The sequence below is a fragment of the Octopus sinensis genome, unplaced genomic scaffold (assembly GCF_006345805.1).
Source record: "Octopus sinensis unplaced genomic scaffold, ASM634580v1 Contig20242, whole genome shotgun sequence".
Classification (NCBI taxonomy): Eukaryota; Metazoa; Mollusca; class Cephalopoda; order Octopoda; family Octopodidae; genus Octopus; species Octopus sinensis.
The window spans coordinates 1-22,326 of record NW_021837015.1 but is presented as its reverse complement, the minus strand read 5'-3'; the positions used below and the strand labels follow the sequence as shown (position 1 = coordinate 22,326).

The window sequence follows — 22,326 nt, the reverse complement described above, 5'->3', positions numbered from 1 at the left end:
AAAACGAACAACAGGCGATAGATAGGGTTTACTTCAACCAGTAGTTTTATACATCTACATAAACTTATAGTTGTTGATGAAACAGGCCCTCCGCAGGAGCTAGGTCGCGGTGAGCGAAGCGAGCTGCGAGCTAGTTGGAAATAATAATTAGTCATAATTTTGACCGTCCATAAAATGGACACGCCGTTGAATGGACACTAGTGCTTTGAATAGGGCAACAAGGTAAAGTAAAAAAATATATTTATAAAATGATTTAAAATTTAACATGATTTAAAAATTAAAATTGAAATAACTTAAATTTTCCATTGAATCCCATAAAATAATTTATAAGTAGACCTTAATAGAAAAGTAAAATCAATGAATACTGAACGCTAATTTGGTTTAGGTTGTGAGGGGGGTAATAATTTGACAGATCTCATTGCTATTTCTCTTTTCAATCTCTAAAATTAGATCTTCTAATCACAAATGAACTGTGCAGACAGGCTTGCTCCTTCAGAAGATTCTGTTTGACATTTTAATACATTATGAAGCATTAGAATTTTTTCTCATTATTCTAAAAATCAATTATTAATTTTAAAATATTATTTATTTATGAAATCGGTTTAAAGCACATTCTGCTTTGGCATCGATTTTAATTTTATAATGAATATATTTAAAACCCAAATACCAGCTCAGGTATTTGTATTTTGAAAAAAATAAAATCTCAGCACAGATGATAAGTACGAAATGTCAGCTAGATTACTCACAAAAATTTGGAGAAATTAGAAAAAGCATTATAGAAGTAACGAAAACAAAAAGGATACGAAGCTTTTACTGGATTTGGTGGCGATTCTAGAAAAGGGATCAGCCACCAAAAATCAGAAGTAATCAGGATAACCCTGATCAATGCCCGCTCTCTTAGAAAGCGGGCCTCAGAGCTGACTGCATTGGTCAGCACAGTGTTGTATGGATGTTTTGATAGTAAATGAGACAAAGATCAAGAGGGTAGTTCCTTTAAACTCAATGGATTTTCATCAATTGATATTCCATGGAAGGATGGTTCTATTTCTGGAACTGGAACTTCAATTTATTATAGAACTAATTTGAAGACAAAGAGGGCTAGAATTATTGAAGGAAGATGTATGTGAATAGTCAGCGTTCAAATACAAACAAATATGGATGGATAACAATTTTATTATTATTAGCACTGTCATAGGAACATAATGTAATTTAAACTAATTAAGTTCCCACATGTGCCACATATGAGCTATCTTTTCGGTCATAATTTTCCATGATGTGCGTTGTATCTATACTCCTGAGAGTATCTAGGTCGTCTCCATTTTTCAGTTGTCTTTTAACGCGTTGTAGTTCTTTTGAGATTACAATAGGTAATGTATTTCGTGGGCGTCCTCGGGACGCAGATCTTCGTCCTTTGCGTAATATGATCCATTGCCCAGTTAGCATAGACATCCTGGTCGAGTCTTAGAATGTGGCCCAATAGGCGCCAACGTGCTTCGGTAATGTCCACACTGACGGGTCTGCTGTTGCAGATATTGTATAGGGTGGAGTTCTTGATTTTCTTTGGCCAGTTGATGCCAATAAGAATTCTTAACTGTCTTCTATGGAATGCATCAAGAGATTTTGATTCAGACTCAGAATTCCCCATGTTCCTCCGTTGTACAAAAGTATGGGTTTAATAAAAGCATTGTATAATTTGGCACGTAAGGCCGTTCCAACCTCGCGGTTTCGTAGCCAAGTGTGGTCCGCAGTTTGTTAAGTGCAACAGTCGATAGCATCTTTCTCCTCATAATGTCTTCACTATCTCCTAAAAGAGTTCCAACTTTTTTTCGAGTTTCGCCATTTTTCGTCTGTTCTATTTGCCTCCCGGTTGATTGTTACATATTCGGTTTTTCTATTTCACTTTTAAGAACCATTTTTCCAGTGCATGAGAAGCATGGTCAGCAGTTCTTCGAGTGTCGACTTATCATGAGACAAAAAGTCTACATCGTCGGCATATATCACTTCAGTTATTGAAGTAGTCTTCACTAGTTTTCTCAGATCTCTTAGTGCCGCTTCAAGATAGACAATGAATATGAATAGTACAGGTGATATTGAATCACCTTGGGGCGTTCCAATGCTTGTTTTGAAAGATCTTGATTGTACGGGTCCGATCTTCACCGTTAACTCGGGTCTATAAGTAGTGCTCGAACCATCTGATCGAGTCATTGTCAAGAATGGTTTTGAGGATCTCCATTAGTTGTCTTGCGGATTGTATCAAATGCCCTGCTCATATCAATGCCCATATTGTGGTCGCCATTTTAAATTTCTGAGATATGGCACAGATCCATATGTCCCCATACTACATCTGCAGTTGATCGCCCAGGCCTGATCCACTTTGGCTAGCCGACAGATATTCATTAACAGGGTCCTTAATACGTTCCAGTGTTACGAGTGAGAAGATTTTCCTTATTGTGTCAAGAGTATGATGGGCGAATGTGTTAAGAGGACCTTGCGGCTTGTTGGGTTTTTGGAGAGGAATTAGCGTTCCTTTCCAATAGGCGGTATGGTATTTCCATGGAACACTCGTTCAGGAGATTTGTGATTAAGTTGAGATCTCCATTGGGGAGTACTTTATCAATTCACCGTTGATGTTGTCTGGACCCGCCGCACGGTTGTTTTTAATTTTTTTATAGCCTTCAAAACTTCAAGGTGTGTTATTTTGTTGTTTAGATAACGTTCTCTTCACCCTCATCGAGAGCATCGGCCCTGCCATTGGAGGTATTATTCGAAGAAATTACGTGAATACCCATGGATTATTGATGAATTCTTTAACAAAAACGTGAATCCGATTTTAGTGGGGATTTGAACTCGAAGCATGTTGATTACGGGTGTGTTACAACAAATCAAGATGGAAAATGTCTTGTAAAGTGGATGAAATCGGAGGAACTGAAAATATTGACGTCGGCAGAAAGAAATAAATCACTATGCAACTTATAGTGGTGATAGACTTGGACTGTTCATAATGCCTCAAAAGATGAGTGAAATGTGCAATCCTCATATATTGAAAATGACGTAGGAAGTGATCACATTCCACAAACGATTGAATTAAGAACCGGTCCGGTTCACACACAGCACATATTCGTTGGATATGATATTAGTAGAATTGAATTGGATCACTCCAATTTTTTCATCAGAATAAAACTTGGTGGTATAGATTCTTTGAGGATTTCGAAACCGAAAGATATCGATAACCTGGATAACAATAAAGATGCTTATTACTAAGTTATCTGGAAAATTATGGAAAAAGGAAAAATCTCCTACCGCAGGAGGAAAATATGATAATAGGAGTAGAAGAACGTTCTCTACGTCGGGAGAAGAATAAATTGGAAAATAAATTAAGGAGGTGTTGGGATTTCTTTGACTCCCACGAACTTAAAACCAGATCAAGTTAAATAAAGGAAGATAATGGATGTTGTAAGAAGAATGAAGAAAAAATATGGAAAAAGGAATGTTCAAAGCTACATCGAAAGAATCCAAAATTTTGGAAACTATTTGCAAGAATGGTTTCGCCAAGTAATAAAAGAAGAAATTTCTCTGAAATCAGATGATGGTTTTACTATTCCGAAGGAAGAAATACCGGATATATTACGCAAACAATTGTCCAGAATTCAAGAGACTGATCCAGCCACCTTTATTCCACAAGAAGTGCAAAATAAAGAAGTAATTATAAAGAAACGTCGAAACTGAATAGTCCCTTGTGCAACCTATAACCACAAGAGAAATAATACTGCGATAAAAGGTTGCAAAAATAAAGCACCAGGATGGGATTCATCCCAATGAGTATTTTCAAGATGCGGACCAGACGTATAGTTGGATTACTAAATATATTGTACAATTCTTCGTGGAGTTTTGGACATGTTCCGTCGACCTGGAACGAACAATTGTACGTATGGTCGTGAAAAAGGAAAGCCTAAGTCAAAAGCAGATAGCTATAGGCCATTAGCTTAATCTGCTCAATTTCGAAAATTATGGAGAAAATGTTTTTCAATCGTCTCTCAAGGCTTGTTGAGGATAATAATTTCTTTCTGACAATCAATGGGTTTTCGACATAAAAAAGGGACTGGAGATTGTCTCAGAGAGCTGAGATCTGCAATTGATAGTTCGAGAGGAAAAAAGGAATTTCTTACAATAGCGTGCTTGGATATAACGAAGGCCTTTGACAGTTTGGCACTACGGACTTCTTGATACGTTATCAAAAGCAGGAATTGGGGAGACCGCATTATTATGGATAGAAAACTTTCTTTCAAGAAGGAGGTCGTATATACGTGTTGGAAATTTAATTTCTAAGAAAATTGAATTACGAAGAGGGGTTCCGCAGGGATCAATTCTCAGCCCGCTACTCTTCAATTGTGTAATGAGTGAGTTACCAAAAACTGAGAGCATAAATAGTCGTATGATTATTTATGCTGATGACATTCTTGTGCTTGATTCAAGCATAAGTAAACAAATTCGTGGAAAAGGGTAGAAACCCATATAAAAACATTGGGAGGTGGTGCCAAAACAATGGGTTGACTCTGTCAAGAGAAAATCAACAGTCACATGGATTGCAAGTAAAAGAAAAAATATCAATGAATATATAAATACAGGAGATATAAAAAACTCTGGAAAATTGGAGTATCTCGGAGTATCGATAGACCGAAGAGGATCTTTTAAAGATCATATCAAAACACGAAGAGAGAAAGCTACAGGAATGTTGAAATCCTTACTCGATTTCATTTGGAGCCTGAAACTTTCCTTTTTGTGTATCTACATGTATTGAGCCATTCTTGATATATGGCTATCAAGGATGGTATAGGTCGAAGAAGAAAGTAGCATTTTTGTGAAAAAGTTGGAAAAGACCAGAAGATTTGCTATTCAATTGGCATTTGGATTGAACTTAAGTTCAAAAATCGAAGATGCTTATGACGGTAAAGTCAGAAAGATAGAAGATTTGTTACGTCACTTATGGAAATTATGATGTAATTCTTTAGGGTATATGCGAAGAAGAGACATGTGGTGTCTCATAAAATGACCCTATATAATGAAATCAAGCCCACTTTAATTAGTTTCTTGTTCTGCTCTTGGCCTTCTTCGTAACTTTAATTTATGGGTTTGTTGGGAAATAAAACTTGTCTTGTCTTGCCAGGTATTTGTCAATTTATAAATTTTTTATCGACAAAATCAATTTTTTTTCTAATTTGATGCTGGCGTTTCATTAACGGCGTGTTTCATAAACCGACTGTGACATCGTAGTTGTTCATTTTAACCAAAATGCAGAAAATTTTTTTAATTTTTTTTTTGGGGGAAGGTTTTATGGACCTCATCATGTAAGTCGAGGACATCACAGTTCTTCATTTTAACCAAAATGCAGAAAATTGTTTTTTAATTTGTTTTGGGGGGGAAGGTTTAAGGACCTCATCATGTAAGTCGAGGACATCGTAGTTGTCATTTTAACCAAAATGCGAAGAAAATTTTATTTAATTTTTTTTGGGGGGAAGGTTTTAAGGACCTCATCATGTAAGTCGAGGACATCGTAGTTGTTCATTTTAACCAAAATGCCAGAGAAAATTTTATTTAATTTTTTTTTGGGGGGAAGGTTTAAGGGACTCATCATGTAAGTCGAGGACATCAAAGTTTTCATTTTTAACAAAATGCAGAAAATTTTTTTTTAATTTTTTTTTGGGGGAAGGTTTATGGACCTCATCATGTAAGTCGAGGACATCACAGTTCTTCATTTTAACCAAAATGCAGAAAATTTTTTTTTAATTTTTTTTGGGGGGAAGGTTTTAAGGACCTCATCATGTAAGTCGAGGACATCGTAGTTGTTCATTTTAACCAAAATGCAGAAAATTTTATTTAATTTTTTTTGGGGGGAAGGTTTTAAGGACCTCATCATGTAAGTCGAGGACATCGTAGTTGTTCATTTTAACCAAAATGCAGAAAATTTTATTTAATTTTTTTTTGGGGGGAAGGTTTTAAGGACCTCATCATGTAAGTCGAGGACATCAAAGTTCTTCATTTTAACCAAAATGCAGAAAATTTTTTTTAATTTTTTTTTGGGGGAAGGTTTTATGGACCTCATCATGTAAGTCGAGGACATCACAGTTCTTCATTTTAACCAAAATGCAGAAAATTTTTTTTTAATTTTTTTTGGGGGGAAGGTTTTAAGGACCTCATCATGTAAGTCGAGGACATCGTAGTTGTTCATTTTAACCAAAATGCAGAAAATTTTATTTAATTTTTTTTTGGGGGGAATGTTTTAAGGACCTCATCATGTAAGTCGAGGACATCACAGTTCTTCATTTTAACCAAAATGCAGAAAATTTTTTTTTGATTTTTTTTGGGGAAGGTTTTATGGACCTCATCATGTAAGTCGAGGACATCGTAGTTGTTCATTTTAACCAAAATGCAGAAAATTTTTTTTTAATTTTTTTTGGGGGGAAGGTTTTAAGGACCTCATCATGTAAGTCGAGGACATTACAGTTCTTCATTTTAACCAAAATGCAGAAAATTTTTTTTTAATTTTTTTTGGGGGGAAGGTTTTAAGGACCTCATCATGTAAGTCGAGGACATCGTAGTTGTTCATTTTAACCAAAATGCAGAAAATTTTATTTAATTTTTTTTGGGGGAAGGTTTTAAGGACCTCATCATGTAAGTCGAGGACATCACAGTTCTTCATTTTAACCAAAATGCAGAAAATTTTTTTTTAATTTTTTTTTGGGGGAAGGTTTTATGGACCTCATCATGTAAGTCGAGGACATCGTAGTTGTTCATTTTAACCAAAATGCAGAAAATTTTTTTTTAATTTTTTTTGGGGGGGAAGGTTTTATGGACCTCATCATGTAAGTCGAGGACATCGTAGTTGTTCATTTTAACCAAAATGCAGAAAATTTTTTTTTAATTTTTTTTGGGGGGAAGGTTTTAAGGACCTCATCATGTTAGTCGAGGACATCGTATTGCCAATTTGAAGTTGGTGTGCACACACAGACAGACAGACACACACCATACCATTTTATTATTAAGATTAGTTGCTCGATGACATAATTGTGCCCACGGCCGCACATTCATCGACTCACGGCCGCACTTGCGCACCCCTGATCTATACTCTCCCATATATAAATGCTATATTCACTATTTAATACTTGTCCCGCGGTTGTCGTGGATAAACGTAAATGGACAAACTTAAAAGTTCTTTTTTGAAAAATATGGCGAGCAAAAAGTGTGGACTGTATTTAGTGGCTCTGCCTTCATACATTTATACACCACCGAGTGATTTAGGATGGTTCTGTTAAGCAAAAGTTTTCTTGGAGTGAATCAATGTTCAGATTTTCGAGGGCAAGAAATTCTGCGATTGTGGATAAGTGTCATTCTCTTGTTTTAATTACTCGCAAAATACCCGACCTCCTCAGAAAGATAGTCGACTGTTTTTCCAAACTGGAAAAGCATTAATTCGCTTTTACGAGATCTTGATAAAATATAATGGACGATGGGAATTAAAAAAATAGTTTTAAAAATAGGTCCGCTCACCTCATGCTTCATAAAAGACCTCGGCATCCTCATTGCTCGGAAGAAAATGGATGCTCGCGAGTCCTCTTGGTTGAGGCAGGATCTCGCTTACAATCGTGCGTGGGAACGCAAGCAATCCGTTCGGCTGGGCTATAACCCCTGAATAAATCTTTAATTTTAGTTTAATTTGACGGCTATATATAAACAAAAATAATAATTAAAAAAAAGTTTTATTAATCAAATTTATTTTAATACAGTATATTTAATCTAAAGAATTTAATGATACATTTAATATATTATAAAATATTTTAAATTTAAATAAATTAATTTGACATTCTGACCATAATGGCCCACACAATTCCAAAACAATCATATCAAGACACACCAAGGCATTAAAAAATAAATAAATAATAGAATGAACAAACTATCAAAATCATTCTATACTCGCTACCAACATCCCCCTCAATTCTTCGTGAGAGCCCCAGGGCGGGTCAACCTCATCGGTACAAATCTCTGCCAAATTTACAGGCGAGCACATTGACTACTGTGGGTACGGCGTGTGTCCCATGGCCATTGAACAGTGTGCCATTGTGGCTGTCTCCACCAACCAAATGTCTCAAATAAACATTTCGAACACTAAAACAGATTTATATCCGTTTTTTGTTTATTGAATAATTCAGAGATCATTACACCACTACCGACAAACTTGTCTTGACAAATCAAGGCTGGGCTGATTACGTGTTGTGTGGGCTCATTGGCATGTCTCGGTACCTTGAACTAGAAGTACTACCAAATGGACTTGATGTAGTTTTTTTTGATTTTAAATTTAGATTTTGGTGGATGGAGATATTCCCCCATCAGCTGGCCTTTCGAGTTCGAGTGCCCTAGTGTGTGCTTCGGCAGTAGTAATCTATCACATGTTTTCCCCACAGGAAATTTCTGCGGTATTTATTTATTGTTAATTACTATTATTAATTAATTAGTTTGAATTAATTATTATTTATTAATAGAATAATTTAGCTGATTTATGCGGTCAGTTTGAGAGATTGATTGGAACCCAAGGAGGGGGAATGGATCAGGCGGCGTCATTCCTATCAACTTCAGGCTCTGTAAAAAATTTTTGTCATTTTTGGCATGTTCGATTGAATTTGACCCTTTGAGGACATCCTTAGTGACCCTTCCTAAAGGAATGTCTTTTGTGGTGGCCAATTCTGGTGTTAAAATGAATAAAGCTGCCACTTTTCAATTCAACACTCGAGTCGCTGAGTGCCGTTTAGCAGCAATGGTCTGTTTTTACGTCAAAATTTATTTTTAGCTTATTTCTAAACGAAAGTCGAAATCACCAATTACGAAATTGGCCAGTCTTCAAATTCTGTTAGGTTCAACTTTAGAAGAAATGATTGATATCGTTAAAAGTGAGTTCCACACGTATTGCTACACACGTGCCGAAATTGCTTCTGAGCTTGAAATGGAGGAAGGCGACCTCATCGAGCGGGTTTTGCCCTCAAATCTGGGACATGGTTTTTGTGTCGTTTAAAATACAAGTCGTGGAGTTTGATCTTTTTTCTCGGTCGATGCATGTTTTTGGGGAGGCTTTGAGAGTTAGGGAATTTTTGGAGGCAACTGAAGATGTTTGTTCGAGTGAGAAAGTGGCTCAGAGACTGGGGTTGTTAATGGATGAGAGTCACCACAGCTGTTCAGTGTTTTATGACTGTAGTTGTCCTCTTTTAGATGAATTAGTCGCTTCTTGTCGGTTTGAGTGGTTGAAAGGTATTTTAGTGCTTCGGGTGCTCTGGGGAGTCGTTTGACAGGAGCTGGATGGGGTGGGTGTTGTGTGTCACTTGTGCCCAGTCATCTTGCTGACTCGTTTGTGGAAAGTGTGATGGATTCTTATTACAGGCCAAATAATATTTCTTCAGATATTTTTGTCACACTCCCGTCTACGGGTCTCTACATCATAATAAATTAACATTTTTATTGATGATACTAATAAACTTAATTTTGAATGAGATATGTCAGGTCCAGAGGTGTTCTGCAATTAAACATTTGCTTGTTGCGCCAAACCACACTTAAATCTTTTAAAAAATAGAATTTACGCAAAAAAGATTTTGGAAGAGGACTGACTTACCTGTTTTTCAAAAATAAACTAATGATGTTCCATTTTTTGGGGAATCTAAAAAATTCTTCAATACACCTGAGCAAGTCACATTCTGTGGATAATTAAAAGATGGCATACATCCGCGATTTCTGAATTTTTAATTCTTAAATACGTATTCAAAAATAAAGAAAGTCGAAATGTTTAATTATTTAAGAAGACATTTACGAAGCTATTAATGAAAAAGTTGAATACACGCCACATTCATTTTTGTGAGTATATTCTTTTTCGAAAGAAAAAAATCAAAAAAACAAGCTCGATCTGCGAGCATGCAAGAGAACAGTTAGATTCCGGCCAAGCAAATAGGTGGCGAGTAAGTGTGGTGGAGACTTACTGGGGTTTGACTGTACTTGGTTATTAATAATACAGCTCAAATGAATATTTGATTATTATTAGCCTTATCACGAGAGCCATAGTACTTTATAGTGCAGCAAAAATAACGCTCAAAACATTTATTTATTCTCATTTATTTTTCCAACTTGGGCTAATAATCACCCTCTGGTCGTTTCTTATTAAACTATCAGATTTCCGAGGTTCTTTGAAAATTCCCCTATGGATTCCCAATTCCGTCAGGATACAGGTGTCCACATGCCTCTCTCTCTTCATTAGCTATGCGCTTACGTCAGACTACTGCGAAGCATGGTCTCGTCTAATCAGCTTTGCTCCACTTGAGCTTTGGAACCTCTATCCGCACTGGGAGGAACCCACTTTTTTTCTCGACATTGATCAAAAAACATCAACTGACTTTGCACCCAATAACAACCTTCCCAGATGCTAATTACAAACGTCTTCAAAAGAATAAAAAGAACATCTCATACTGTCCGGAAATGTGACAATATCAAACGAGCCAAAAGTGACGTCCGAGCTGCGATTCCCACGACACAATGCTAAAACCGACTCTGATGTCCTTACCTATGCTAAAACCGACTCTGAGATCAATTAGCATCTGGGAAAGTTCAGCTCTCTGGACAAGGCCATCAGCTACTTCACGAAAATAATTATGGAAACAAAAGCAATGGCCATATGTAAACTTGAACCTCATTCTGCTAGTGGTTGAAGGAGGTCTGCCTTTGCCAAGTAAAGAAATCGCCTCAAGAAATTTTACCAAATGAATTCGGATATAATCATCAGTATCAGAACATTGAATAGCGAATTAAAGGCTAGAAAAAATCGATATAAGTGTTTAAAACGGAATCTGGTTCTTAGAGCCGTGAACCGAAATCGATCCGTGAACCGATCAACTGAAGATGTGTGGAAGGCCATTTTGCACGGGCGACGTAATCACATTTACAGGAGAATATGTTCAAAGAAGGTAAATAACCTAACAAAGTTTTTATGCAAAAGTAACACACAAGAAGCACAGGAAATCAGACACACTACTCTCAAACAAAAGATTTAAAAAACAGTCGGCACCTCTTCTTTTCTCGGTAAAATAAGTGTTGGATATTTGCATACAAGCACTAATAAGGCTGATACTGAAACCTGGTAGACCAAGAGACGACCCTTCGGTTTTTACTGCGGTCTTTTGTTTAAATAATATAAAAAGTAAAAATTTGGTTTTGGAAATATGTTTACCACCGGTGGAACATTTTACAAAAAACAAAAATCACCAAAGGAAACCAGGATTTGCAGAAAACCTCACCTCCACTTTCATTCAGGCATCGACAAAAAGTAGATTCGCAGAAGAGCGGGTTAAGTATCCGTACAACTTCCTTGAGGACGATTCGCTTACTGCCTTTATGGGGTTAAACGTATAAAACGTAATTTTGGTCTAGAAATGCACTTTTTGCCACAAATTATAAATTTTAATATTCTTGAGTTAGCTTGAGTTTGATTTTTTCGGTCTGACGTGTACACAGTCAGTAAATAAGTTGTGGACAATTACCATAAATCTGAAATCATAAACAGCAGGTAAGACAATTACATTGAATTGCCCTTGGACTCTGAGTTCTCTTCGGCTGTAGGATGCTGATCCCCAAATGGCCTTGAATAAACCTGATTATTTGACCAGATAGCGGGGATGGGACGCAATTTATTCCGATTACAAGTTTTTGCTTTTCAAGTGTAAACTTGATCAACACCGCCTGACCTGTCTGTTTGCAAGGTCCCAAAAGTATTCAGGAGCCTGGCTGGCTATGGCGTCAGTCGGGACATTACTGGATAATGAATGCCTCTGCATCGCAGTTTTCCTGCGCTTGGGATTAAACATTTGCCATAAGCATCAATGCGGCTGCAGTTAGACAAACACCTTAGGACTACACCCGCTATCTTGCCGTCGTAGCGCTGGCCGCTTCCCTCTCCACTCTGGGTTTAATGATGTGGTGAGCCGCGTCCTGGCATCTGCGGGATTCCCTAATGTGCTGAATTCGGTCGTGTTGGATCGCGAAGATGGAAAACGCTCAGATGGCATGATAACATTTCTTTTTGATCACGAAAAATTCCTCATATGGGACGCGACATGCTCCGACAGATTTTCAGCACATAATCTAATTTCGGCAGTTGCTGAGCCTGATTCGGCAGCAAAACACGCGGAGCTCGCCAAAAAAGAAATCCTTGTCCCTGGCCAGAAACCATATATTTGCACCTATAGACGTTGAGATATTCGGGGTCATCATCAGGAATCGCTTTTTTTTCTTCGTCGGCTGAGGACGAAGATTAATTTTCTTCTTAATTTTTTTTTTATTAAATATAATATTTTCTTCTTTTAGAGAAAGAAGTAACCAACACTACTTCTTTATCCTCTGTCATTAAATCAGTTACGATCAATGTAGATGTCTATCAAAAATACTCTCAACCAACAATGGGAAAACTGCGAATAAACTAATCCATGACCACATCTCCACTCGTGCTATCAGGATGCTCAAAAACAACAAACTTCTCAACTCTCCCCCCCCGCCGGTCCACTCCTCAGAGCAATCACTCGGCAGATATCTCCGTGTCCAGCTTGCTCAGATTCGCTCAGGTCATCATCCACTGATTTTCGAAACATACCGTTCCTTCACCCCCGAAGACCTCTTCCCCTGTCCTGGACCGCCTCACTTGTCTCCGCCTATTGGGATTCGGGATCTCTGGGAGCGCCCGATCTTCGCGTCTCGCTACCTGATTGCAGCCGGCTTCCTACGTGTTAGTGAAGCCGGGATAACATAACTAACTAACTAAATCAGTTACAGCTTCTTTTTCCCCACTTTCTATATCTTCTTCATACAAACGACTTGCTTCAATTATGAGGCTACTGGCTTAATTTATTCCGTGTCTGTGTTCAACCACCACACTGTCCAGTGTTTTCTCTAACACAACTGACTGTATGTAAGTCCGAGTTCCGTCTTCGATAGCCAACTTTTTAATGTATTTCTTGAAAAACTTGGAAACGACACCGTCCCAGATCAGAACCAGTGAAAGTATTTTTACTTTAGGGTATAGGCTGGACAACTCCCCGGACAATAATTTATGGCATTTCTCAACTTCGCCTTGCTTCAGGCGGTCCTGGGAAGTGATTCCCACTTTGATGAGAGTAATTTCGTTTTTCATTTTGTCGTGGACGAATATATGTGAATTTTCGTGTCTGTAATTATTGAAGAATCGGCGCGTATTGCAACATTTTTTGTCTCCTGACATAATCACTGTTGAGCATTTTTCCATACTGAGTTTCCAAATGACTAACGGTTTTTTTGTCTCTTACGAAATAGTTGCACAATGCTCGCTTGGTTGAAAAAAACAGGTTTCTATTCTGTAGTAGGCAATAAAATGCTTCACTTCTGGGAGCTACCCGCTTGAGGTTTCTACATAAACATTCTAATCATTCAGGCATTTGAATAATATAGAATGCAAAAATTTTCATTCAGTCTTCTTCATTAACCAATTCATCTGAGCGATTTTTATAGACTCATCACAGATGTTTTCTCCGCTTTCAGTACCATATTTTGAGGCAAGAAATCCCGCGATCGTTAGTAAATGCAATTTATTTGTTTTAATTGATTGCAGGATCCCCGCCCTCTTCAGGAAAAATGCAAGTAGTTTTAAGATCGTTGACAAAGAACAAATGGTTCGTCGAGTAAGTCTTCATATTAGGGCTACTCATATAAAAAACTTGACTTCTTCTATGACCGCAGAAGCTGAGCGGAAACTATTACGCTCAATTACCAATCTCTGCAACCGTTTTATCTCCGGTTCGCTTCCTGACTTTGCTCGCGGTATCTTCTTTTCTGCAAACCTTACTGCCCTCGGGAAGAAGGACAACGGCGTAAGACCCATCGCTGTGGGAAATGTTTCCCGGAGGCTCTCCGCTAAGCTTCTCTGTCATGCCATTGTTCCCTGTTTGTCTCCAAACTTTCTGCCCGCTCAACTTGGTGTCGGCGTTTCCAATGGTTGCACTTGGTCCTGTGCTTTTCGCACTAGGCGTTAATGGCATCCCCCATTCTGTCCGATCCCCGGTAAACATTTGGTATTTGGACGACGCAACTATTTATGGTCCTCCCGAAGTAGTTTTTGATGATTTCCGGACTATCCTTCCATCCCTTTCGGCAATTGGCCTATCCATTAATGCAAATAAATTCGAAATAATGAATATCCACCTCCATCAAAGTTTATTTTTTGCTGCCTCTTCCATTTGCCACAATATTTTTCCAGACGTTCGTATTACCGAAAAGTCTAATCTATCCATCCTTGGGGTACCCATGGGTCTTTCCGCTCTAGAAGGTTTATTTTCGGAAAAAAATATTGAATCTCTCTAAAATGATCGAGAGGCTTAAAAACATCGAGCCTCATGTAGCATTTTTCCTCTTGCGAAATCACTTTTCCGTCCCTAAAGCCCTTTGTACTACGCTAAGATGTGCACCCTGTTTCTACAGAAGTGACTTCCTATCTGATTTCGATTACATCCTTAAGCTCGGTATGAGTTCCCTATGCAATCTCCATTGGGAACCTCTTGGACTCGGAGTGCCTAGGAATCGAGATCTCCTTACGTGTCGGGCTTAAAATCTGTCAGGCTCATAAATGTCGCTGTGGTGGAACTGTGGACGAGTTCGGAATACATCCCCTCTCCTGCCTCTATCTGATTTCTATTTGGACAGAGTTGACGGCAAACGCCTTGACGGCTTAACTACATTCCCCTTCGAGCAGGGGAAATCCCTTATATGGGATTCTACCTGCTGTGACACATTCTCCAACGGGAACCTAGCCATATCGCCCGTCGACCCAGGCTTTGCTTCCAATTGCGCTGAAGATCTCAAAATCCTGAAAAACGGTTACTTCTCCAGCTTCGTTTTCCAAGGGTAATAAGATTTACGCGAAACGAATAAAAATTGTGCTTCTCTTATATTTGAATGTTCTTTTATCGGGAAAAGATTGGTTTCGCAGTACAGGTGATCGTTAGGTGTGTATTTCAGACACCCGGATATAATCGTATAGCCTTGTTTAGAACTGATTGTATTTTTTTTTTTTTTTTTTTTTAAAGACCAAACACGGGCAAAGCCAGTTAATTATAGTTATTCCCGTGATCGCCGATCCAAACGAGGGAGATCCTTCTGAAAGGTTCGATCCTGCCCGCATGATCGGCCTGAGACGACGATGTCCCAGGGTCTGAGAGCTAAAGGTCCTTTTTCGGTAGGCATTAAGTGCCTCCTGAGCGTTGCCATATCCGATTGAAATTCTCCAACTGACATGGTGGACCCCATAACGCCACGCTAAGCCCGAAAGGTAAGAGATCCCCATTTCCAACTGTGTCGTGCCAGAAGTACTCGTTGCCTCACGGGCAGGGGAACGATAACGAGAATTAGCCCCAGGATGAAAACTGTCCTCCTTCGGAATCGAACTCACGACTGTCCAAATCCATTATCCATAGCTTAGTCTTCAGCCAACGGGGCCATTCTCCCAATTCTCCCAATTCTCCCAATAAAGCTTGCAGATAGACAGGGGGTCCAGCTCGGACTTGCGTAGCTCAGAACGGAGCGGATGTTTTATTTGTAGAATCGTTTGAGGAGTGGTTTCTGGGCACCAGTGATGTGACCACTTATTATTTGTAGAATGTTTGTACGCCTGTTTTCTTTGTCCGAGATGTTTGAGACATGTTTGTTTAAGGACATGGTTGGGTCAAAGCTAAGTTCAAGATGCTTATGGTTGGTCAGTGTCAGTGTAGTCAGTGTGGTGTTTGAATAACGGTTTGCATAGTTTCATAATTAATACTGATCATGGACTTGAGTTTTGCAACTCACAGATGATGAAGTTGTATGAAGAATTTAAAATTCGTCATGTCAGGGGGAAACCCAGACGTACTTGGATACAGGAATAAGTTAAACGACTCAATCAGAGATTGAAATGGATGCTCAGTTCTACGTTTTAACCAACGGGAATGGATTTCGTTGGATTGATACCGATCCTCTCTGTCCCCGTATCATGTCAAAACTGATCGAGGGTGACACCAGAGCAGCAATAAGAGTTCTGGCCTCCAATGGTAGGCATACTTTCATTAACTAAAAATGTAATCAACACATTGAAGAGCAAACACCCTCCCGCACCTGCAAACCTCAGGTCATTTCCATCCATAAAATCCACGGCCTCCTTTTTGAGACTCACTAACGATGCAATTTGTCGAGCTCTCAATACTTTTTCGTGTAGGAGTAGTGCAGGCATTGAGGGTCTCCGCCTAAGTCACCCTTGAAACCTCATTTCCCTAGTGATCGGCCCAACAGGCTCGCTGCTCCTTACCTCGATCAGGGAACTAGTCAACAACCTTTTATCTTCAGATTTATCTGCTTCCGCTCGTGGACTCATTTTCTCCGCCTATCTAGGTTCTTTTTTCCAAAAAATGGCGGTGTACGTCCAAATCGCCGTCGGAGACGTTTTCCGCTGCCTAGCTTTAATGCTTGCATGCTAATCCTCCTTCCTGGAAATCTCAAAAGCTTTTCTTTAGCTACAGCTTAGAGTCATGGTTCCCTTAAGCTTGAAACACCGGTGGATACTGCCATATGTTTTGTGACCGAGATTTAACAACCCATAGTCAAACTTACGCATTTAACAATGTTCACCGTGACTCTTTGCTGTAATCTTGCTTCTTTCGTTGCCCAACAATTTATGGGTTCGTGCTCTAAACCTACAGCTCTCCTTTTTTTATTTCTAGCTCTTCTACCATTATTTCTGCCACCGGTGTACAACAGGGCGACCCACTCTGCTCCTTTCTTTTTTCTCCGGCAATCGATGAGAAAGTCCACTTGAGTTTAAGTCCGCTAGCTGTCCACAAAGATGTGCCGAATGCTAGCTCTTCGTCCTGAGCAATCCAGAGGGGAGAGAAAGAATCTAGATTAGACCGCATAGGTCTACACCAGGTTTCTTGTAATAACCATGAGAGAATCGCAAGGCACGCGGAGCTTAATAGCATTGTAAAACGTTTGATTGAGGCAGCCAATATCCCGTGCCTCCCTCTGGTCTTACCAGGAAAGACGGTAAGAGGATAGACGGCGTCTAGCTTTTCTGTAAAAGTGATTGGATGCGACATGCTCCGACAGTTTTGCGTCAACATGTCTTCTCACGTCTGCGACCTAAGCCTACACAGCAACAAAAAAAAGGGAGATTCGCAAAATAAATACGGATCTCTATTGGACAGATTTTTCTTTGAACCTGTGTCAACCGAAACTTCAGGCTCACTACACCTATTTTTCAATATTAGTCACTATTCTCTTTATTCTTATACCCGATGCAACTTAACCTATTGAAAATGTAAGCTAAAAATAGCCAAAGATAATAAAAAAAACAAAGATTGACCAATCATAAAATAGAAACACCAAAAAAAGAATATTTGACAGTTTCCATAAACTCCCTGACCTGCACTTGGGTAAAAAACTGAAAATAATAAAACTCTAATAAACTTTGTGCAACATTTTGTCATTTCCTGCAATCAAGGACACCAAGTCAAACACCTCTGCGTCCTTCCCCATTACTTGATGCATTTGCAACAGACGAAAACAATTCTCCACAACATACGTGTCTCTAACCACACCAAACTCGCCCTCCTACCTACTCAATCTCACTAAACCATACAAAAACATCTTCAACTGGATCAAATACGGTCGACAAAAAGTCGTTTATTGACAAGGATGCGATTGCATGGTTAACTGTAGTCAACTCGGGGGATTCCTTTTGGCAGGAGTCGAACCACTTGTCATAGGCAGTCCTGCACTTCTAATACTCATGAACAGGTACGACCCACCACTAAAGTAGCAAAAAAAGTATATTTCTGGGTTTCTTTTTCATCCAAAAAACATCCTCCGAACAAATCATGCGAACTCAGTCGATTAAAAATGGTCGGAAAAATAGAAAAATTGTCATCAAGCACGAATTTGAGCAAAACATTGTTAAGAACTCGAAGCAAACTGGGGAAATGAGTCGGAATAAACAACATCCATTCCATATTATCCACTATATCAATACTCTAAGATATGAATGAAAGTAACAACATTGGATGTCTTTAGTAAGGCAATTCCTATCTCAACCACAGGAAGTCTATTCTGGCGACACAAATCAAAACAGGTTCTCCCATTTCTAGTTTGCAATGAAATAGCTGCTCTGTAGATTCGACAAGCTGAGCTAATTTGATTTTCCAAACTAAGAAATGGCACATATCCCACTGCAATACGCCAGGAACCGTCATCAAGGAGCCTTGATATGTTCTTATCCAAGAGTAGCTGAAACACATTTGTCTAAAATTATCATTATCCCGAACTGCTATCAGATTCTTGTCTTGTTTTCCCCTTATGAGAAATACATGAAGTACAAGTCGAATAACTGACGAATTGAACCGATCTATGTTGTGTTCGATAAAAGACTGGACTGATTGAAAGTCCAAGAAAACCAATTTGAACAAATTAAATGATATATCATGTCTATAGCATGACATATTTTCCTCATTTAGCATATTTTTCAAATCAAACCTAGAGCATTTAATGATATAATACAACTCAAGTGAATTTGAGTAGCCACGATCATCCAACTCCTTAATAGAGCACTTAACCGTATCCAAACTAATATTAGACTTCTAGGTTAGCAAACCATTCAAGTGATTCATTTCCATTATCCCTATTTATTGTTGCACTATCATTGATCGTGTCACTAAATTAAATCATTAAAACAGGTAATGTACTCGTAAAGGGGCCTAGCAGTGCCTAGTGAACACAGTGCAGCCCAAGTAGCGTCAGCCCAGTCACTGCACACTGGAAGAACTGCCTTGAACTGCCCCGTTAGGACGCCAAAGAGGGCACGTTCGTAATCAGAGAGTGATTTCTATAAAATAGAAAATTCTAGAAAATACAAGGATAGTATATTCAGCACAACACTTCCTCCAAAGAGAGGAGGTGCCTTCTAATAAAAGCCCTCGCCAAGGATCCTCCTCTAAACATGCCTTTTTAGCCTATTTTTGATTTTTTAGCAATTTTTAAGATCAACCTCCTCAATTCTTCCCGCTCTGACATATTCGAACAATATTTTGGCAGTAGATGCCTCAGCATGTGCAAAATGCTGATCAAATTTATCAAGAAAAATGGAATCTGGACCATATTTGCAGCAATTAGGAGATCTATAGATCCCAAAACAATAGAATACAGACGACTTGCTCTTAGGGCAGCAACAAGATCTTCCGAGTTTGTAGAAACCGAATAGTTTTGCTCAAACCATCTAATAGCTACCTAGAATTGAGTGATAATGATACGACCTGAATAGAACTTTGAAAATTTTTCCCTTCCAAGTTTATTAAAAGACGCCATAATTGGGCTTCCTCGTTAATATTTTTGTAAAATAATTCAATTTGTTCTCTTAATTTTAACAGTATAAATAACTTTGTAAGAGTTGTGAAATTTATAGAACTTCTGAGATCAGCTCTCAACCTTCTGACAGGCTCGTCAAAAATATCTGAAAATTTTTCATTTTGTGAGACTATATTGTAGTACCCAACATCAATTAGATTTTGAACTAATATTTCTCATAAAATCAATCACTTTTTGTTTCGATTGATACATCGACACAAGACATACAAATGAACGTTAATAACTTTATGTTTAAAATATTTAAAAAAAAATAATTTCTTAATAATATACTAATTTTTTAGTTTTATCTCATAACTATGGTTTTTATAATTGAAATACAGTTAAACCTCATTTGTTATAGGAACCGGAAGATTTTTAAAAAAAATATAAATTTTTAAAAATTGCAACTCAAACCAAATTATTAAAACGATCATAATTTCCACTGAAATCAATAATCTTTGCAACATAATCTGCAAAATCAAGAAGCCTACAATCGTCGTATTTTCTAGCTATCAGCTGACACGACATTGCAAGTCCATCAGACGACAATCCACATGGAATTGAAATGGAGGGAACCCCTTTCATTTAATCTCATGAGGAAAACCCGCTAAATTTGCTGGGATTGTTAAAATATCATAATCTATCCCACTCTTCTCAGCCTCCTCAAATTCGGCAAAAGTCGGGGGCAAATGTGTAGTCGTGGGCATCAGTAAAAAATCCACGAACTCAAAAATACGAGAAAAATCGTCAGAAATAAGACGTCGAACCTTCATGGCCTGCTCGTAGTAGTTTTTGTAGTTCCTAGGATTAACATTAGCAAGTTTAAACTCTTTTAAAAGAAAATAATTTCCGGCAATAATGCGCTTCTTCACTTTCTCCCCGAAAGACGCTGTCCGATTAACACAAATTTCATCCTCAAAGTGGCCCGTCATTTCTGGTGATGAAAATCCTCACAACGTGAATTACCGTACCCAACCATATCGAACACCGTCGTACCGGGCCATATTCGAGCACACGTCAGAATAACAAATGACGTCATAACATAAACTTGATAAACCCACGTGAGGTAGGACTACTTGGTTGACTATTTCAATATTATGTCCTTCAATAAGTTCAGCAATTCGGTTAATCTCTCGAATTACTTGAGAATCGGCATTTCCCTTGACAAATCGAAGATCGAGGACTCCGACCCGGATTGTGGACCAGTCAGAGTATTCATTGCTAAATAGATTTTTAACCCGAGAAATTGTCAAATCCGCCCCATCAGGCCCATCGGATAATATTTTTGCACATAACTTAATATCGCAAACATGGCGTGACATGAAGGAAGGAGTGTCAAGTGAATTGGCCAAGGGGATCAACCCATGACGAGAATAAATTCCAAAACTGGGTTTAAAGCCAACTACTCCACAAAAAGCAGCAGGAAGTCTAACCGACCCTCCCGTGTCCTCTCCTAATGAACTGAGAAATATAAAAATATAACAACATGGTGGATACTCCTAAAAGTGCAGAGACCGCGCTCCCACTTGAGCTTCCCCCACAAATTCTGTTTTTGTCCCAAGGATTGGTGACGACGCCGAAATGACTACTGACCCCCCCACTTCTTCAAAATTGTCAAAAAATGCAAACCCCATACTAAATTCATCCAAATTTGTTTTTGCCGAAACAATTGCTCCATTTTTGAGTAATTTGTTAACTAAATTCGCAGAGTAATGTGATTTGAAGTCTTTGAGTGTTTTCGATCCACACGTGGTCCTCATTCCCGCCACACAATATGAGTCTTTGACGGTAACATTAAAGCCATAAAGTGCTCCTTTAGATTCTGCAAAAATAGTACTTTTCTCGGCTATCGATGTTAGGAATAAATGTTTAAATTGATGCTTGTCTATTTTATCTAATAAAGCGTTGTGATTGTTTGCTGAAATTAGAGATTTCCATATTTTTTCAACTACTTCCTCACAGTTTTGAGGCAAGTTTTTTCTAATCTGTTAAAAAAACTCAACAGTTTATCAACCTCATTAACAGGACCAAAAAATCGCATCATTACAACCTGAACATTTCTAATAATTATTTAAATTAATTTATTAAAGTAATTTTTTACATCTATTTAAATGATTTCGTAAACATGAAAATCAATAACTTTAAAAATGCACCGGAAAAAATATACTTAAAAGTTAGAATAACTATATTTTGTAATAAAAATTCAATAATAAAAATTTAAAATCCAATACGTTGTGTAGTACTAATGTGTTCTCAAAAATTATCGAATATAAATATACAAACAGTACATAACTTACAAAAAATGGTTTAAATGTCGTCAAAAACATAATAAATTAAATAGCAGCCTTCTCAGATGTTTGCTCCGAATTTCGTTTGAGGATGGCCTGAGCCTTAAGGGATTCAAATTCCCTCAATATCTCCTTCTTCCTGCATATCATAGCCAGCTGATCAGTCACCAAGGAACTCCTATCCATCGCTTCTAGTTCTGAAATATGCTCAATTTTTTTCAGCAGATGTTTATATCTATTTTGTTGGGTCTTTCCGAGGTATTGTAGAGTGTTTTGAGTGAGGACTTCGCGGGAAATGTTAAAATCTTTCATTGCGTCATTCAGTCCCTCAATTAACGAATCCTGCTGGTATTGCAGATATTCCTGAGATCCTGGTTGGATGGAATTCTTTTCTAATCTTAATCGTTCTTGTTTTTTGTATTTGCTTTCATAACTACACACTTATATTTATTTTGTACCGTGGGGCCTGTTCGCTGGGGATGTAGCCTTCCTTGACACGGACCGACTTCCGCCATGTCCCATCTGGTCGTTGTGTAGGAACTGTATAGAAATGGCCTGCCTTTACTTTTTA

The 22,326-nt window shown here is 38.2% G+C and overlaps 3 protein-coding genes across 3 annotated transcripts; 1 reads left to right on the top strand and 2 right to left on the bottom strand.

Moving 5' to 3' along the window:
- Positions 1-3,462: 3,462 nt before the first annotated feature.
- On the top strand, positions 3,463-9,061 carry LOC115232262 (N-acetylgalactosamine kinase-like). The gene is made up of 7 exons (XM_036500313.1): positions 3,463-3,699; positions 4,835-4,946; positions 8,053-8,186; positions 8,355-8,468; positions 8,535-8,556; positions 8,592-8,809; positions 8,840-9,061. The coding sequence occupies exons 1-7, from the start codon at positions 3,463-3,465 to the stop codon at positions 9,059-9,061; spliced, it is 1,059 nt and encodes a 352-aa protein (XP_036356206.1).
- A 3,855-nt stretch (positions 9,062-12,916) lies between these two features.
- Positions 12,917-13,318, bottom strand: LOC115232261. Its single transcript, XM_029802094.1, has one exon. It carries the CDS (start codon positions 13,316-13,318, stop codon positions 12,917-12,919), a length of 402 nt encoding a protein of 133 aa, XP_029657954.1.
- Positions 13,319-19,875: 6,557 nt separating this feature from the next.
- LOC115232260 (glutamyl-tRNA(Gln) amidotransferase subunit A, mitochondrial-like) lies at positions 19,876-21,500 on the bottom strand. Its single transcript, XM_036500312.1, is given in 6 exon segments — positions 19,876-20,070; positions 20,073-20,268; positions 20,434-20,943; positions 20,975-21,055; positions 21,097-21,447; positions 21,482-21,500. Coding segments are annotated over 6 exon segments (1,338 nt in total). The 5' UTR covers positions 21,487-21,500.
- Positions 21,501-22,326: the final 826 nt, after the last annotated feature.

Coding starts and splice junctions, on each gene's coding strand:
- LOC115232262 (XM_036500313.1), top strand. CDS start 3,463: ATGAAGAAAAAATATGGAAAAAGGAATGTTCAAAGCTACATCGAAAGA. Junction 8,187..8,354: donor CAGATTTATATCCGTTTTTT/GTTTATTGAATA, acceptor TTTTAAATTTAG/ATTTTGGTGGATGGAGATAT. Junction 8,557..8,591: donor TAATTTAGCTGATTTATGCG/GTCAGTTTGAGA, acceptor ACCCAAGGAGGG/GGAATGGATCAGGCGGCGTC.
- LOC115232261 (XM_029802094.1), bottom strand. CDS start 13,318: ATGGAAAAATGCTCAACAGTGATTATGTCAGGAGACAAAAAATGTTGC.